Source organism: Strigops habroptila, chromosome 9 (assembly GCF_004027225.2).
Source record: "Strigops habroptila isolate Jane chromosome 9, bStrHab1.2.pri, whole genome shotgun sequence".
NCBI classification, from domain to species: Eukaryota; Metazoa; Chordata; class Aves; order Psittaciformes; family Psittacidae; genus Strigops; species Strigops habroptila.
The window spans coordinates 30,124,303-30,142,945 of NC_044285.2; the positions used below are offsets into that span (position 1 = coordinate 30,124,303).

General features: G+C 45.6%; 1 protein-coding gene across 2 annotated transcripts in view; it reads left to right on the forward strand.

Moving 5' to 3' along the window:
* The window catches only part of LOC115612892 (gamma-aminobutyric acid receptor subunit beta-4), a 76,520-nt gene that overhangs the window by 21,283 nt on the left and 36,594 nt on the right, over positions 1–18,643 (forward strand). For both annotated transcript variants that reach the window (XM_030497751.1, XM_030497750.1), the window contains exon 3: positions 9,168–9,235. In XM_030497751.1, the coding sequence (XP_030353611.1) occupies positions 9,168–9,235 (68 nt within the window). The remainder of the gene's footprint in view (positions 1–9,167; positions 9,236–18,643) is intronic.

Consider the following 18,643-nt stretch of genomic DNA (forward strand, 5'->3'; position numbering starts at 1 on the left):
CCAAGTGGTTGGGTTCTGGGTCAGTCCCCAGCAAGCACTGGGACAGGATGAGGTGGGGTGGGATATCCTACATATAGCACCACCCCTGCCGTTAGGAGTTGTTTGTCTGTGAATGGGAGGATAGTGCGGTGGTTTCCCCAGGTAGTTTGTTGCTCTCCTGCCTCCTGGGCTGCTGCAAGCAGTGTCATGGTGCTGTGGGGGTCCCAGCAGTGGGGATTCAGCCTTAATCCTACTTAAAAACATATGTGCTTATGGACCTTGTAGCACTTGTGCTGGTATCCAGCATTTTGGGTTATAAAAGTGTTTTCCAGGCTGTGAGGGAGCCCTGGGAGAGGGTCTGCTCTGAAACTAACCTGGTGAGCTGGAGATGAGATAGGAGGGGGCAGCTGCCTGCACTGTGATGAGTGTACTCTGGTGGAAAGCTGTGGGTAAGTGATTAAATAACTTTGCTCCCTTCTGCACATTTACCAAGGGGTTCAAAATACTTAGTGTCTGTGTGCAACCATTCTGAAGATCTGTCCTCGTATAAAGCAGGGTAAGGGCAGGAAATGAGGAGCAGAAGAGTGTTCAAGGTTTCTGAGCTGGGGGAGCAGTGGTTCTGGGCATGCAGAGAAGTGCCCAGGTTAGCTGTGAGGTGATGGTGCAAGCATGAGTTCTGAGGGCCTGAGTAAAAGCAAAAGGGCTGGGCTGCTCCTGAGTCCCCCCCAGGCTCCAGGTAGGAGGGCAGAGCTGTGCCCCATGGCTGCAGTGGCAGGGCCCACAGGGGAGATGTGCTTGCCTGCCAGGATCTTGACAGAGGTAGGAGGGAAGTCTTCTCAGGTGGAAAAACATGGGGGTGGCTGATCAGTGTGGGTCTGATGCTTCACATTGCTGCTGGGGAAAAATTGCCTGGCTTGTGTTGCTCTGCTGTCAGTCTACAATGTACGCTTGCTCAGGAAGCTCTGTTGCCCTCCTGCTGCTACTCTTGGTGGAAAGAAGGAGCTGAAGGGACCTGGGGTGCTCAGCGTCTCTGCTTTGTCTCATAGTGCCCAGCTCTGCAGAGGGGGATGTAAAAGCAAAACACAAAGTGTGTGCCCTGCAGCCTGCAAAGCCATAGAGCTGGTTTGTGTGAGTACCCTGGACGACATGGTGAAGAATGTCCCTGAAAGGAGAGAGCAGGTGACAGATCCTTGCTCTAGCAGCACAGTGCACCAGGAGGTCAGGGCATTGCCTTCATCTAGTGATGGTCAGATTTGCATCTGCCTTCTGCAGCCACTCTGCTCCAACAAAGAAACTGATGGCTGTGGCAGCCCTGCAAAGTAAACTGGCTGTGGTCTGAGCTGAGTGTTGCATGCTTCAAGGGATGGATGGTGGTTGGGAACTGGTGCTCTTGGTGAAGTTACACTTAAAGAGCTGATTGCTTGGGACGCACTGCTAATGTCAGGTTGATAATGAACAGGTCTGGTAAGGTAATGTTTACCTAGGCCTCTCCCAAGAACAGATGGTATTCTGAGCAGTCAGTAATTTTTCTTAATGCTGAAAGCCCTGTGTGTGTACAGGTGCTTTGCTGAGACCACCAGTAGTACAGATGCTGCAAGGGTTAGTGTCTACTCTTTTGTTCCATTTTAAGACTGTACATTTGAGACCTTGTTTTTATTCAGCTTGGGTAGCTGTCTACCTACATCTTTTAAAATCAACCCTGATTTAGCTTCATCTGTAATCCTTCGATACCTCTGGGACAACCTTTACACTGTTCTTGCAGCCAGTTGATTGTTCTCTCTCACTTCCAAATTTCCATGGGATATTTGCAATATCCCACCCTAATACCTACTAATCCATTAAAAATGCCCATGAGATAGATTAGGTAATCCACTGTGCCTCACAGATTGTGCTCCTTAGCTCTCTGTTTTCCCTAGAATAGTCACAGAACGAGTGCTACATCTGCACTGGGAAAGCATTGTTCCTCCATAAGGATCCCTCAGCACTGGCTCACAAGCAGGCACAGCTTGCTTGAGAAAATGCTCTGTATCTATTCAGATCTACAGGGACAGCTTCATCTGGCAACATGCTGGAAAAGTGGCTGCCGTTATCAAGGTTAACCTGTGTGTTTGCAAAGAGCGTCACAGGATAGCAGTACTTGAGTGGTCAGTTCTGCCTGCTCTGCAAGTGCTGTGTCTCTTGGCTCTTGAATTGGCCTCATTGCTTGCTTGGAGGACAGCCTGTCTCTTACTGAAGCCCTTGATTTGTTCACTGGCCAGATATCCCAAAAGTCTGCTCAAGAGCTCTGCTATAGCTGTACCCTCCCTCAGATATTCTATCAAACATATGTGCTGTCCCTGATATCACTGTCTTGGTGACAGCTTACTTTAACTTTTCATTTTTGTTTGGAAGTCCCTAGTATTCCCCCGTCTTAAATGAATAGCACAAACTCAGTCATCTGACTGGATGAGGTGAAAAGCCAGGCTGCCAGGAGAGCAGAATGGTAAAGGCTGGAAATCTTCATTAGCCTCCTTGCAAAGGGTGACGCTGTGTCTGGTCTGACGGGGATGCATGGAAAACCTAGCAAGGTTAGGCACAATCTTGTTCTGTGCACAGGCTCAGCGGCTTTAAAGTGTCAAGCACTCCCTAAAGAAGTATGGCAAAATGCAGGAAACCTGTCAGGCAGAAGAAACTGTTTTCTGCCAGACCTACTTGCAATCTCCATGCCCCTGCAGAACAATGAACCCATGGGGAAGTAGCAGGTACTGACAGCCCCAGATATTTTGGAGACCAAGGCCCTGTCTTTCTGCTGCAAAATACCACACTTTCTTCACGTGAAGATTCCTCAGCAGCAGCAAGTCACTAATCACTCCCTGTTACCCCACAGAGAAGAAGGCAATGTCATATTTGCTGATTTGCCATGAGACCATCTCTCTTTCTGGTACTGTATAACTGTGGCCAAAAACATAATGTCATGGTATGCTTTGCTCTTTTAAATTCAATGGATGTCATGGAGCGATATGCTAGGAGTAGCAGCCTCTGAATGTGTTTGATGTCCCTGGCTGTTGTGCTGAGCCTGGCAAGATAAGTGTGCATCATCGGCTGCGGATGGGGGAGAGGTCATGGAAGTAAGAGTGAAAAAACAAGTGGAAAAAGGGTTGGAGAATATTTAATGGGTATTTAAACCTAGATTTTATTGGGAAAGTTTAAGTAGGTTCTTAAGAGACCTTGCTGAACTTGGCAGTTCCAGATGTCACCGCAAATCAGTGATGCTGGGTGAAAGTGGTTCCCAAAATGTTTCTGCTTTCATGATACACAATCAAGTTTTCTCACTCCTCAAGCAATGTTAACACTTCACTGAGTATGTGCTTGATGCTGTATATAAGCTATAAAAAAAGGAAAAATAGGAAACGAACAGGAAAATCAGTGTTGGAAAACTTCTTTGTGATTGGCTCAAGTAGCCTGCTGGGATGGCATCTTTTAGACATTCTCTTATTAACTGCTGTAGCAGAGCCTCGTTCTTGAGATCTGTGAGCACAGCTATTATGCAGATAGCAATTTGTGAACTCTTATAATCCTCCTATGTGGTGAAAATCCAGGAGCATTTCCATCCTTCCTGTACTGGGGTGCAGGTAGAGACACCTCCACCGTGAATTTGAGCGTCCTTTGAGTTATCTTTTGGGTGGGTTAGAAAACTTATGGCCCAGGAGTAATTAGTCCATCAGCTGATAATGATTCAATTTTCAGGTTTGGGAGGCACAGAGTGGGACTTCTTAAGAGATCTTTTGGTTGCATCCAGGCAGCAGCTCCTCAGCTAGTGAGAAGCCTCATATGAAATGTGCGACCTTCTGCATCTCTGATTACCTGGGAGCTCTTTCCTCCTAACTAACCATGTCTGTTAGCCCTTGTATAACCAACTCATCGCTGCACATAGCAGTGACGTGGGTCATGATTTTAAGCTGTAAACATAAAGCCAGGGTGCCCTGAGGTTCAGTGCTGTGAACAAAGCAGAGGCAGCAGCTTGGGCAAACCATTTTCTGCAGAAAGAGCGAGTAGATACTGAATCAAGGGATACTGATTCCCTAATTCAGAAATAAGTGGGGATAAGGCTGAAGGAAAAAGTCCTGGGAGTGAAATTAGAGTCTGTCTGCTGGTCATGCCTTTGGCAAGTCTGACAGTATCCTAGCTGCTGATCCTGTTTGGGGCGAGGATCATTGAAAATGCAGATAAGGTGCTGCAATCCTGTAATTACATTTATCATCAAACCTTGCCCTCTTCATGCCTGCCTTTGCAGAAACAGTTCTGCCAGCCTGTGCAGGGCAATTGTGTCTGGGACTTGCTGTTTCTGGGCTCTAGTACCACTGCTGTCCTCTGGCTTCTGGAGAGCTGGGGATGAGGAGCAGGCTTTTACATGGATGGAGTCTTATGCCTTATGTGGGTATTTACCATTGCAGGGTAAGGCACAGACCTGTTCTATATGTACATTTAGTGGCTGAAGCCTCTAATTTTCTCTGTTTGGGTTTGTTTACTCAGCAGAAGACCTTAAAGCAGCTTTCCTGCTGCTGCAGAGATCTCAGAGACTGGTGATGCCACAGGCAGGGTGCAAGCAAGGAATGCTGGGGCTCATGCACAAAGCTGTCTTGAATAATCTTTCCTCTTGTCCTAAACAGACAGTGCTGCACTCCCTCTTCCTGCATGCGTGATACACTCTAATGGCAAGAGTTAGGCTGTCCTTTTAGCATCTCTAACCTCCTACACAAAGTGAGCAGCTCCCAGGGTGGGTGCAGAGGGTTTGGAGAGGCTTCTCTGATGCTGTACATTGGAGGTTGCTTTTTCTTTTTCTCTGTACTGGTGCCATTTGCTTCAGTGGCTCATTTCTGGATACCACACTTTAAAATAGAGATGTAGACAAATGGGCAAAAAGCCAGGGGAGAGCAGCACTAATTGTCAGAGCTTTAGAAAACATGACCTCTGAAGAGAGGTTGAAGAAATCAGGTGCATGTAATCTAGTATTGGTAGGGGAAGGAGAGGGATGTCATGGTTTCTCAGTACATAAAAACTGTTGTTAAGGAAGGATGATTGATCTATTCTTTCACTGACACGGGGAGAAATGATGAGACAAAACTACATTTACACTGCAGAGAAGGTTCAATTTCGATATTTAGGAAAATCCTTCAGCGCAGTGAAATGCAGGATGAGCTTGTCCAGGGGAGCTGTGGAATTTTGACACTGGTGATTTAAAGGAATCTCTGGTCTGCTTCAGTGAAAGAGATGGGCTGTGCAACCTCCCAAGATCCCTATTAGTGCGTTTGCTCCTGTAGTTTAGGCTAAAGGGTAGGTTTGGGGCTGATGCCTGTCCCTTAGCAACCGCAAGCCTTGGCTCTGCCAGCATTGCCAAGTTCACGTGGTCAGAAATGCATCAACCAGGCTCCTCAAAGCATTGGCTGTAGTTCATAAAACTGGTGTGGCTTCATTGGATGATAAAGTAAGCTCTGTTTATCTGCCCTGGTTTTCAGTCTTTTTGGCTGTATCTGTATTGCAGTTGGGGATCTGATGGCAGAGAAACCCAAGCTTGCTCTAGTCTAACATTTTGGGGTAGGAGAGGAGAGAGGGCAGCTTGGACATTAGTACAGAGCAGTTGCCCAAGTAAGAATACACTGTATGGAGACCTGTTACACTGAATTTTGTGCTATGTCTTTGCTGCTTTCTACAGCTGAGGTACCAGGCTGACATCTGGAAGAAATGTCCTGATCCAGGCTGCTATCACCTCTGGTTACAGTGCAGGCGGACACAGGGTGAAAACAACCATTCCTCTGCAGTCGTGCCATAGGAATTACTTCTGTAGCAACATGACTCTAGGTTCTGGGGCTTTTAAGCATTATAAAATCTGAAAGTAATAACTGGTTTCTGGGAAAATATTGCAGATTAGCACAACTTGTTCTCTACCTTGCCTGTTTTTATATCTGACAAGTATCATTTGCAAAAAAAAAAAGGACAGGTTTTATTATAACTCTTTTGTCTGCTTCCCTTCCAGCTTCCCAAGTACATTTTTCACAGGCATCAAACTAATTTCAGGACAAAATGTTGGTGATTCCTCCAGTGGCAGTGTGAAAAGGGGATGTGTGAGTGTGCCATTCCTGGGTGAAAGTGGCAGAATTTCTCACACTCCCTTACTCGTGATCTTGCCTACAAATCTTTCCTAGGCATAAGCTTTTTCTTTAAGGGGAGAAGGAGTAGAGTTTTGAACCCATAGGAAAGGCACAGATAAAAGCATGGACCTTTAATATCAGGTTTTCCTCTTTTGCCTTGTCTCAGATCCACAAATGCTGAGTTCTGCCTTTTTGGACAAATTTACAGATGACATTATACCGTATTTAAATACCCTACTTTTGTGTGCCTCTTGCCTGAAGCTATTATTGTTGGCAGAATTGACGTCCTTGGTTTATTTTGTGTACTACTTACAGCCTGAGCACTGGGCACCAGCCGGTCTAGTTTATTGTTGGGCTGCAGTAGAGGTAGGACATGTTTTTTCTGTTGGCTGTGTACATGCTTTTGTGTCCCTGTCCTGAGGAGACTCCAAGCCAGTCTTCACAACAGGGATGGAGAGGGTGAAATGGCTTCCCTGTGGTCAAGCTAAGAGAAGGTCCAGTAAAGGCAGGACTTTGCATACCTTCATCTTTGGAGTGTTTGTATGACAGTCACACACTTCTGCCTGTGGGTTGATGGGCATACACACCAGGGCTTGCAAGCAGGCAGCAGAGCCTCCCACTTGCTGTGATGGATGGGGTTGTGCTCAGAGTAGCCAAGAGGAACATTGCTGACTGCGCATGGGAGCTGGGTGCAGCTGAGCCCAGGGTGATGGGGAGCAGTGTAGCTGATCTCCACTCCAGTGTTTGCCTTGGAGCTGGGAGTCAGGAGGTCTGGATCTTATCCATGGCTCTGACACTGAGTCACTGCATGACCTCAGGCACTCAGATACCATGGTGATGAACACAGCACAAATGTCTAGACAGATAGATTAGATTGGATAGACTCTGTATTTGACAAATATTTGTATATCGCCACTGTCAACGCTCCCCTGCTATAGCCACCCAGCCTGCTGTTTTCAGCGGGTCTCCTACACAGCAGCAAGGGGAAGAACCACTTTTTGCACTGAGGAAGGAGGGAACACATAATCACAGTGACACAGGTACCAATGGTGACAGACTGGTAGTAAACACAGTAGGGCAACTCCAGGAGGAAACAACCCTGTATGGCAGAAAGGTTCAAGAGTCAGGGGCTGCCTTCTCCCCAGCTCTGCTGCAGCCCTGCTGATAGCCCCATCTTTCCTCCTGTAACCAGTTAGTCTGTAAGATCCTCAGGGCAGTGGTGACTTCCTCCTCCAGCCATGGCTTCTATCACAAGGCCCCAATTTCAGGAAAAAAGGACAAACTACCAAAAGGAGACTTCCTTAAAAGCTTTCCTGTGGCACTGAGCCTCTGGCACAAGGGAGGATGCAGGAGAATCAGTTTTCCCTGAAGTCACTCTTGGTTATTTTCCCACCTGGTTCACTTGTGAAAGATGAATGTAGCGTACACCAAAGATGTGGCTGTGACTGTGTAGGGATTCTCAGAGGCTCTGCAAGGTGTCCTGAGCACCCCTGCCAGCGAGCCAGGGGTGCTGGAGAAGAGCACTGCCTCTTTAAGGCGATTTGCATAGCAGGGCCTAATTACAGTTGTTGATTCTGATGTTTTCAGTGTTGTTCATATTCCATTAAAGGATAATGCCGCTTAATTTGCAGCAGAGGGTCTCGGTTAACAGTGCACCCAATCACAAGACAGCCCTAATGACACTACTTCCCTACTTCTGGTAACACATAATTAAAAAATCACTTCATTTCCAGTTGTGTGGTTCTCCCCTCTCCCCCAATCTCCTAATTACTTTCTAAGCCATTTCATGATTATCTGTAAATATTTCAACACTTATATCTACTAATGAGTCCATGGAAGAGTTAATACCTTGAGTGGCATAACTGTTTGCCATTCCCTTTCTAGTGCTGCATTGCAAGGAGTCATTTTCCACCTTGAACATGTGAGAGGAGCGGCTTTGCTTGCGGTGGGATTGGGTTTGTGCTCTTGCTGTGGGGATGACGGGGAAGGGGACATTTCAAGTTAGAGGAAGGCTTTTGCAGGGTTTTGTAGAGGGCTTTTGCAAGGCTTTTTCAGGTTTTGTATCTCTGCAAATTGTTTTATGTGGCTTCAACCTCACTGAAAGGGCTGCCCTGTTGTCTAGCTGTGGGAGCTGCTAGTCAGAGGGGCTTAGGTAGAACTGGCTATGAGTCTGGATCTAGCTGGGATGCTCACACCTCTGAAGAGATGGCTGAAATGTCTGGTTTCTGCCTTGAGTCTGCACGTAATATAGCTCTTGCCCTGAGAGGGCAATAGGTCTTGCTGTGACTGCCCTTATGTGGTATTCCTTCACAAGCTCATCTTGCATGTCAGTGTCAGTGGCACTTATTGCAGCATAAGGGTATCTTGGTCACTGGGTAAAGGAATATCTGAATTTCCCAGCAAACCTGTGCATAGATGTCTACCCATGGCTGCAGGCAAGAGTATGTGGAGTGACATGTGCCCTGATGCCTGTTGTAAAATGAGGAGTCTGTTCTCTAATCCAGGCACTGGTCTGCTCTGAAAAGCCACTATACAAATGCTGTTTTTTCACTTCATAGATCTGCTTCCTGTATTTGTCTGGTATCTTGGGTATTAAAATCCACTTGGGGTTTTCAGACTGAGCACTCAGAGCTGGCAGAGTGATGGAGGAGTGAGCTGAAGTATCTTTCCAGCCAGTGTGTTGCATGGGCTTGATTGCTATGTTCTTTGTATGGTCAATCAGTAACACCTTATGCAAGCCCACTGGGAGCCTACTGATGGTCTCTGAAGGCATTATTTGGAATAACCAGAGATAATTGTATAACTAGGGGGTAATTAACTTCCAGGAATTGAAGAATCAAGCCTTGGCTGCACTACTCCTAGGGGTGAGCCTGTAAGGCCTGGAATTAGAGAAATGTGCTCAAATGATTAGAGAAGAGTACATGTGACTTGGAAATTTTTGATACCTGGGGAATGTGAGGCTGTTTTAAATCATATCCGTGCATTTGTAGGCAATTCTTTAATAGTAGATAAGGGAGGAAGGCTTGAATATGGTCCTAACATAATCCATTTATGTTTCAGGTAACCCTGTCACAGTGGGAATGAGCATCCATATCTCCAGCATTGACCAGATCTCTGAAGTCAACATGGTAAGTTTGAGAACAAAACCGAAAAGCCTAATAAACTGTTCCTCCCTTTTCTGTTTGAGATGTGCTTCCAAAACAATGGGACCTTGGAGCCACCTGAGATCTAAGGGTGCACTTCTGAAAAGCAGGGTAGTCACACCCCTGCTTCCTTCACCTCCTACTACAGTTCTTTCCTGCAGCTGGGAAGGTGTTGGAGGAGTGACACTTCTCTGGTACTGAAGAAGCGTTTTTTTTCTTCTGCTTTAGACACAGAATTTTGAGGGGTGATGGGAGCTCTGATTTAAGACAGAATTCTTCCTCACTAAAGCATCAGGAATTCAAGGATGACTTCTCCATATAGTGTGATGAAAAAGAAAATCAAACACTTAACTGGGCTTCAGAGTTATATTTTTCTCCCAAATTTCTTAGCATGCTGGTTTCAGTCTGAGCCTTGCTCCTTCCGCCCGTTGAGTGGCCTCTGCTACTGCCACTGCCTCTCAGTTGTCCCCCACAGCCTCAGCTCAGCCCTGGGCTGAAACAATCCTGAACTCACTGAAACAACTCTTTGCAAGACAGGACTGGCATGTGGGACCTCTGTGGTACACACCTACCCCTGCTGCTGGTACTTGTGATGTGGCTGGACATGCTGAAAGATTATAGTTCACTTCCTAAGGTGCGTTAAATTCTAGTAGGGTTGTGAATGTCTGTACCAGCACACTGAAGTATCTCTGGTGTTATCTGTGAACATGTGGATGGAGGATCTCTGCTGGCATCTCTGGATCTTATCCAAAGTAGATTCCCATCCCTTATACTTCTGTGCTGGTTGCACAGCCATCTTACTGAACCATTAATGCTTATGCCTTAAAAGAGTAGATGAGAATTGTATTTTTCAGTTGACACAAAGGCAGTGGTGACTTTACAGTCAGCCTGTGCCTGCCAAAGTGAGAAACAGTCAGTGGTTTTTCATGCTTGCTGGTGGTAATTTGGCATTTCCTTGGAGATCTGTACTTGAAAGGGATGAATCTAATGGAGCTGTGGTTTTGGGTGGCATTGGTAGGCTGGAGTTTTTCATACCACTGAGAAGAAAAAAAATACCAGCTCAGATAGCAGTGGTTTGGGGTGATGTTTTAAACTTATTTTGGTCATGGCTTGGGTACACATCCAGGCCTGTGCTATCTGTATCTCAGAAGCCCTTAGCAGCCAGTAGAGGACATAGATTGCACTGATCACTGCCTAACCTTGCCTTCTCCCCTCCTACCCAGATGCTTTTCCTCCAGCCTCCTTTCCAAGAAGCTGAGTGGAGTGGAAGGCTGGTGGGGATCTCCTGGCAGCAACTGCCCTGTTCCTCAGTTCCTGACCCATTCAGGAGAATCCTAGGCCAGTTTAGAGCTCTTGCTGTTCAAGTCAATTAAAACATTGGTCTCCCAGTGCTCCTGTCCTATTTAGCTGTTTCTGGGCTCTCCTGCCCTGTTTCTCTGGCCCACCTGCTATTCTGCTGTTGCATGGTGAGGAGGAGGAGAGGAAAGACAATCCGAATAGTCATTTTTGTTTCCAAACTGCTTGACAATCCTGGATGCATATGACTCAGGGTGAAGGGCCAACCATAAAATTCCAGGTTCTCATGGAACAGTTTCTTCTGCTGGCTCTTCGCTATCATACCACCATTACCATAATTATCTGTATGGCGTGTTACACCTCGGTCTAGTAACAGTGACACTGGACAGTGTATACAGTCAGAAATTCAAGTACAGACCTATGTCCCCATTGCATTGATTAGCTATGTTTGAGGTCAGGCTCAACTTAGAAGAGGCAGATGGCTTAACCAAGTTCCATCTATCTTGCCTGTCAGGCCAGAGCTCAACTTTGAGTCATCTCCTCCCTCGGTCTTAACTTGGACCTGAATTTTCCTATGTGATGAACCAGCTGTCACCCTCCTTGCTAGAGCCAGCATGAACAATTTGCAGTCTGGACCTGTAGCTTAAGACCCCAGCTTGCATAAACATAACTGGGAGTGAGGGATTTGGTTCTCAGCTTACCTGTACCACCTGCACTGATCATCTTCTGTTGACCTGAGAAGATAGCTGAGCACTGCAGAAGCTGGTTCAGGATGAACCTCCTGCTGAAGATGTGCCTGTGGACTATGAAGGCTGATAAAATGCTTTGTCATACAACTGTTGTGAAGAGCTGTGGCCAGGCCTTAGCAACACTTTCCAACCCTTGCCATGGGAATGCGATGCTCTGCCCCCTCCAGTGAGCCTCTCCAGAGGTTTCCCTTTGCCTCAGAATGGCTGGAGCAAATGTGTGTCCATGGGGCTGGGCAGAAACAGCAACAGTAATATCTCTGTGGAGTGCATGGGGGAGCAGGTTTCCTGGCATGGACCTTTATCCACATGCTGCTTCGGATCTTGCAGAATTTGGACAGCCCTATTGATGGACATTATGTGTTTTGATGGTTGTGGCATGGCTGTAATCAGGCTGGGCACCAGGCACTGTTCACGCCATGCTCTGTTGATACAGTGAAGGTATGTCACTTCTGGGCTTTTCATTATCCCTCCTGGCTCTCTGTTTTACCTGACAAGCATAATCTGCCCATCCTTCCTACATATATTAGGGCAAGGCGGGAATGGGAGACAAAGTGGCTATATGTGAGAACCTACACAAGATCAAGATCTATAAGCATCATGATGAGGTGGCTTCAAAAAGGGGTTAAAAAATCAGAATCATCTTAAAGAACAAACATTTAGGGAGCAGAAGAATTCTCATGTGATATAAGCTTCCGGACTGGAGAGATTTTCTGGGTATCCATGTGATGGATGCCATAGGCCTGTGTTTTATCCCTGCTCTGGACATGGATACTGGCAAGAAAAACAAGGTATTTTTTGGCATCATGTGTGATTGGGAAAGGGACTGTGCAATGAATAAATTAAAGCACACAAGTGAAGCTGGGTTGTCATGGCAACCAAATAGCTTTTATTGTTCCACACGGAGTGTTATTACTTACTGCCCCTTGTAGGATAATTAATTAATCCTCAGACATCCTCTCAGGAACAATGGCCCTGGTGCTGGGGCTGGGCAGGCTGAGGAGAGCCCCCAGCTCTCCTATGTCTTGCCCTGGGACTCCTGGTGTCTGCTGGCTGTGTGATAGTGGGGAACAAGTGCTGTCACTGATTAGCTGTTTCATGATTCCAGAAGTTGTTTTCCACACAAGTCCAGCTGGATGTGGAGGAATATAGCTCCACCCATGGCCTAAGGAGCACTCCCTGCCTTCACTCCCATGGGAACTGTATTCCCAAAGTGACGATATAGTGACATTTCAATTCTGGAGGATACAGAACTCTCTACAAATGGAACACAGTTATGTCTTTATGCTGGAAGTTCCCAGACACTCTGATATACAGAATGCTTTCCAGCTGCCTGCACATGCTATGTGTTTCCTGGTGCTGCACCATACAAATCTCTATCTCCTTGAGGGCCATGCCCAGATACTCCTCAGTATGCAGGATGTTCATAAGTACAGTGCTGGCTTTGTAATGGTCTCCCAGTGATGAGGGACCAAAACTACAGTCCGTATTTTTAAAAAATGGCACCTTGTTCATCATAGCTGCTGCCTGTGTGTGGTCAACCGTGTTTTCAAGCTCACCTGCTAGAGTAATGCTTTATTACCGTGTACTCCTCTTAGCCCTGCTAAGTAACGCTGAGCTGCAGCCTCTGTTCTTGTCAGTGATTAGAAGGATTATTTGCTGAGCCAAGATCAGTGACACCAATTGAAATGCCTGGGAAAGGATTCCAGGGGCCAGGCCAAATAGGTATTGGGGAGGGCATGTTTGACAACAGACCCTCTGGGAAGTGCTGACCCACGAAGATGAAAAGCCTAGCTGGAAGTCTTTTCATATCCTGTACAAATTTGCAAGTTGGGCATTTAAAGGCAGTCTGCAAGGAAGAACATCTTCATAATAATGTTCAGTAGCTCAGACAATCTGCATAGAATGGAAGGATGGTGTATCCTAGTTCTCCTTAAAGGAAATGGCCTGGATGAGTTATCTGGTGAATGCCATTTTGCTACAGATGGTTGAATCACAGTAAGCATGGAACACATGCAGGTATTTATAGATGCTTGTTGATGCACAGTGGTACTTGGACAGTGCTATGTTCAGACCTTTTAGTATGGTACCCAAGTTACTGAGGAGCCTATTAGTACTTCTGACCCAGGAGAATGAAGAGCACTGGCAGTGTGGAGCTGAAGCCACTCTGCAGCTGAAGCAGCATGCAGGCTTCTATCCTTGTGGTACATGGCCTGAGTGCTGCCCAAAGTCACTGTGATCTTAATGGTCCACTTCAACCAACTGCTTTGGTGGATCTGATTCTGACCAATGGCTTCAGAAGGAGCTGGAAGTTTTTCCCCACTCCTACATGCCCTTTCAACACACAGTCGAGGACTAGCCTGTTCAGGGTATATTGTACTTGCTCTATGGTGGGACAAGAAGCTAATACTTTCAACTGTAGCCTTTCCTCTCTCTAGATAATCTCTGGGGACATACTTTTCTAGTACCTGACAGTTTAGATTCAAGCATTGATGAACAATTTCAATAAGAAAAACAACAGAAGTTCTGTACACATTTGAAATACGAGACGGTTCCCCTTCATAACACTTCAATTTTCGTGCCCTATGATCTGTGCAGTTCTAAACCTGCTCTCTCCTGCATATCTGCACACCGTAGACAGCTTGGAGCATCCAGCCGTTGTAGTTGTGATTTCTTTGTGGCTCCTATAATTTATTCATCCCAAGATGCTCTCCTACATCTGCAATAACATCATTTCAGTCTGTATAGCACTAGCTTTAAAGTTTAATAAACCTGGTGACAAGTTGAAAAGTTACAAAAGGATTGTCGTAGAGGGCTAATGTAAGAAACAAGGCTTCTAAATAGAAATGTTTGCAGGAATATACATATTAAAGGAACAATGCCTGTGGGATTGGCAATACTTTTTGCTGGGGGACAGTCTGCAGTGCACATATGTTAGAGGTTGGTGCAGGATGCTTGGCAGAGCTGGCTTCATTGCTTCCTGCTCCCTACTCCTGTATGACCTGTTGCCATGCTGCTGCCTTGCCAGAGTGACTGCACTTGCACTGGCATTGTGTCTGTTATTTCCCAACTTCCCAAAGCTTGCTTGAAAAATAAACTGTCTCGTTTGGCAAAGAAGTTTTACCTGTTCAAGAGACGTGTAAAGCACACCCCAAGAGAGTGACGAGCTGCAAGGGTTTTAAATTGGCTTTTATCCCAAAAGAAAGCAGATCGGGTTGTTTGTAAGGGTGTTCTTGACCAGGACAGTTCATTCTACAACCTGTTATGCCATCATAAATAGGTCATTCTCTTCTCACTACATCAAATTTTCCTTCTATTAGGCATACTAATAGAAGGATAGCCTTCGTGGTCAAAAATGACTGCTACAGCTGAACCCAGGACAACAGGCTTCGCAGTTCTGTTTTCACTGAAATACGAATATGCACCAACTACTTGAATTTCAGTTTCAGTGTAAGTCATGCACAGTAATATGTGCGCTTGACTGCTGTTCGCTGGGCGTATTTGATGAAAGAAGGCAGTGTGGATGGCTAGGCTCCATGTGAGAGGCTTTCTTTGGCACAAAACACAGCAACCTCTTAGGCTCTAAATTCTCCTTGTCAGAGCTCTTTACCTTTGGGCCCTTTTAGGAAAGGGGAAGAAAAAGGCAGAAGAATATATATCCATGTGGGATTGTTGATCTGGAGGCATGATGTCCAATCCATTCTCAAACTGTTCTGACAATCAAATTGTGTGTGCAAAATGCTGGTTTCCTTGGGGCCGATGCAGCTTTGGCAGTAGGATTTGAGGACTCTCAGCATACATTCTGTACACTTGCAATAATGGATATAAACAACTTGGCTGCAATATGCCCCTGAAAAGGATTTTCCATTGGTACAAATGTCTGGAGCTTTAAAAACCAAAATTTTTTTACGAAGCAGTTTCTTCTATTGTACTGTACCTATACTACCATATATTCTCTTCGAATATATTAACATTTTTCTAATTTTTAACTGAGAGTGTTCTGTTTTGTTGTCATCCCTTTTCAATGGAGAAATGACATACAGATATTTCCCAGTCAGTCTGTTCTATGTCCCTGGGTATCCAAAGGTTTTAAAAAAGCAAAGGTTAAAGCATTTAAATCCTACAGTCAGAGGTTTTTGGAGTTATATGCTATGCAATACAAGTATGACATGACACTCCAGTGCTGTAAATGTTTCCATGTAGCCTAGGGTATCTCCAGCCCTGTGACACTGTGGTATCTAAACTGAGCCTGTGTGTATACATTACATCTTGGTATTTAAGGCTGCACAATATTGAAGACTGCCAAAACATGGTGAAACTAAAAGCCAGTTTTGATGCTGAGCTGTAATGATACCGCAGGGACTGTAATCCTGTTGGATTGCTGTAGGTTTCTGGGATGGTAGAGCGGCAGGTAGCAAAGGAGGCTGTGAAGCCTTGGTGCTGGAGAAGAGCCAGATCTTACAGTGTGGCATGGTAGGACTGGTAAGCTCTGACTTAGGGTGAGATATCCCCAGGCTCTGTGCTGGCATGGAGAGGTAGGGGTTATGTGCTTTTTTCACATGCTAGGGGCTTCTGTGAGCTGTGATGTAAACTAAAGTATTGCAAACATGCAGCTGAGATGGAAGGTTTCTTCAGAGCTGGCAAGTGTCTGCACCTTCCTCTGCCAATGATTGCTTCAGTAAAACTTAGGTATTGCAGATGTTGTCACGTCAAGTCCTGGTGTGCAGGGCTGCAATGCATTGAATGGCTGTTTGCTTGGGAAACCAAAAAGTGGCAGTTCTGTACATGTGAAACAACATTTTCCTGAAGGGGAGAGTTACCAGGAGATACAGAGAGCAGCCTCACACAGTGGTTGTGTGCAGTGTCCTGTGCACGCTGTTATCAGTCACATATAGTCGCCTCAGTGGCCTTCTCATGTCTCTGCTTCTGCAGCAATAGGAGGTAGCTTGTGCATAAACACGCAACCACTTGGCTAGCACAGCATCTTGATGCTTCTTCCCTCTGCTAGAGAGATGTTTGAAGAAACGAAAGATGGTTGTAGCAGGGTGGAGAGTAACCTCCAAATGGCCCTAGACACAGAATCATAGAACAGTTAGGGTTGGAAAGGACATAACAGCTTTGAGCTCATCTCTTGCAGGCAGGAGTAGCAACTGCCTGCTCTGTGGCTCATCCAGATAGATGGTAAGAGTAGAAATCTGCTGAGCTTCTAGAAACATCTTTGCAACAAAGCAGGTATTAGGGACCCATCTTATCTGCCATTGCTAGATTTGAGGTTGCTTTGTCTGTCCTTGCGGTGGTGACATCCTGTGACTGCTGAGGCTCAGAGTGAGTTTTACCAGCACTGATAAAGTCTAAAAAGTCAAGAATCAGGTGTGGATCTCTGCTAACACCATATTATGCTTTTCTTTAATAGAAATTCCACAGCTTATGCTGAAGGATCCCTTGGACTAAGGTAGTGCATGAGGACAAGTAAAGCATCTGGCCTCAGGGGTGCTCTGCGGTGTGATGGTAGAGGGCTGTGGATGCTTAAATTTAAACAACCAGTGGTCCCCTTTCTGCCCCAAAGACAGGGATGGTTTTTCCACAAGAGGGTAGAGTTCTTGCGCAGAATAGTTAAGAATAAAACAACAAACCTGTGAAAAGGCCTGAAGTGCTCCCCATTCATTGGTTCTGAAATTGGTTGCAAAGAAATGAGATTGTCCTGGCTTAAAAAGGAGAAAATAGGTCAGTGTGACTCATGTGTCAATATTTACTGCATTTATGGCAACTTGCAAAAGGGAAAAATCTTATCTGTCTTCCATAATATTTCACAGATTATCCCATTTCCATGACAAAATTCTTCCTATGCCCTTGGTCCTGGTGTTGCTTGACTGCAGAGACAGCCCAGTAGATTCACTACATCTTTGAGTCAAGTTGCTAAGCAACAACCCAAAGATCACCGTACAGTCTCTTCAAATGCCGTGGCCAGCTGAAAGCTAGGATCTGCACAAAGCAACAGGAATTCCTTCTGAGACACGTGTCTCAAGGACTTGGTGCATGTGTAGCAGAAAGCAGCCTGGTGAAGCAGCAGTCCTGTCAGGTCCCTGCCACTGTACTGCCTGGAGGTGTCCTCATGTCGGAAGGGACAGCTTTATTGTTTCCCATATAAAGGGGTCTCCTGTGCTTGTGCTGAAGGGCTCTGATGCTTTGAACGTTAATGATGTCCTTAAATGAATGTCCTTTTTGGCTGAATTGAATGATTTTGCCATGTACATAGACCAGTAGATGGTGAACTGTGGAAACCTAGCTGAAACAAGCTCTCAGTTGAAGAAAGACTGTGGACTTCTGGGCTAGAGAATGTGTCTCTGCCTCTGAGGCTTTCTATTCTACCATACTTGTTTCTTCCTAGGGATCTTGTAGCATTCACATGATATTTTAATGGGAGAATTTGCAGAAAGCTCTTTGTCTGCATGACTTGGTTGTGGGAAATTCTTGGTTGTGGGAAAACTGTTGGAAAGACTGACTGATTTCTGGCCCAGACCTTGGGGTTTGAAGCATAAATAAAAAGTGGTGGCAATGCTTGTTGCAAATGATTCCCCCTGTGTATCTATCCATGATGCTGTTATCCCTAAGGAGCAGCTCTTGAAGTCCTCCAGTGTCATCAGTTCAAGCCTCAGGAGGGCTGAGTCAACCCTGCTCTAGTGCTAAGAAGCAGAGTTCACATGTTTTGCTCACTAGGCAGTTTCCCAAATGAGAGCATCTCTGTGCTGTCACTGAAGAGGCTAAGTTCACTCTGCATTTTGTAGGTGACTCCACCCCACGGCAGGAGAGAAGTCATGTTGGAGAGGATGAGAGTCCATGGCTATACAGTTTGCAGCATGCTTTCAGCTGAACAGTGCTATGTATTGCAGTGCTCCATCTGTTCCTGTATCAGCCAAGTTATCTTTAGATCTGAACCTGTCAGGGTTGTATGGTGGTGGTATGAACCACTTCAGTTTGCACCGTGGCATTCCTGTAGTAGTTAGAATTGCTACTGCAGCAAACTTCGCCCAGGATAAAAATGTCTTTTTTTTTTTTCCTGCTTAAGTTTTATTCAGGTTTTTACACAGGCAGAACTCCCACAACCTTTATATATATTTTTATATATATATATTAAAAAGCTGCCAGTATTTGAGAGCAATGCTCCAAACTGCCACCTGTTTCAATAGCAATACTGCAGCATTGGAGAGAATTACTGCAGAATGTTAAAGTATCTTCCCACAAGTGAAACCTTCATCTGGTTTGGCTGAAAACCAAATTAGATCTTGAGAATCTGACCTTCTGACATCCTGTCATATAGACGTTTAAAGCATCTAGCAGTAGAGAGTGTATG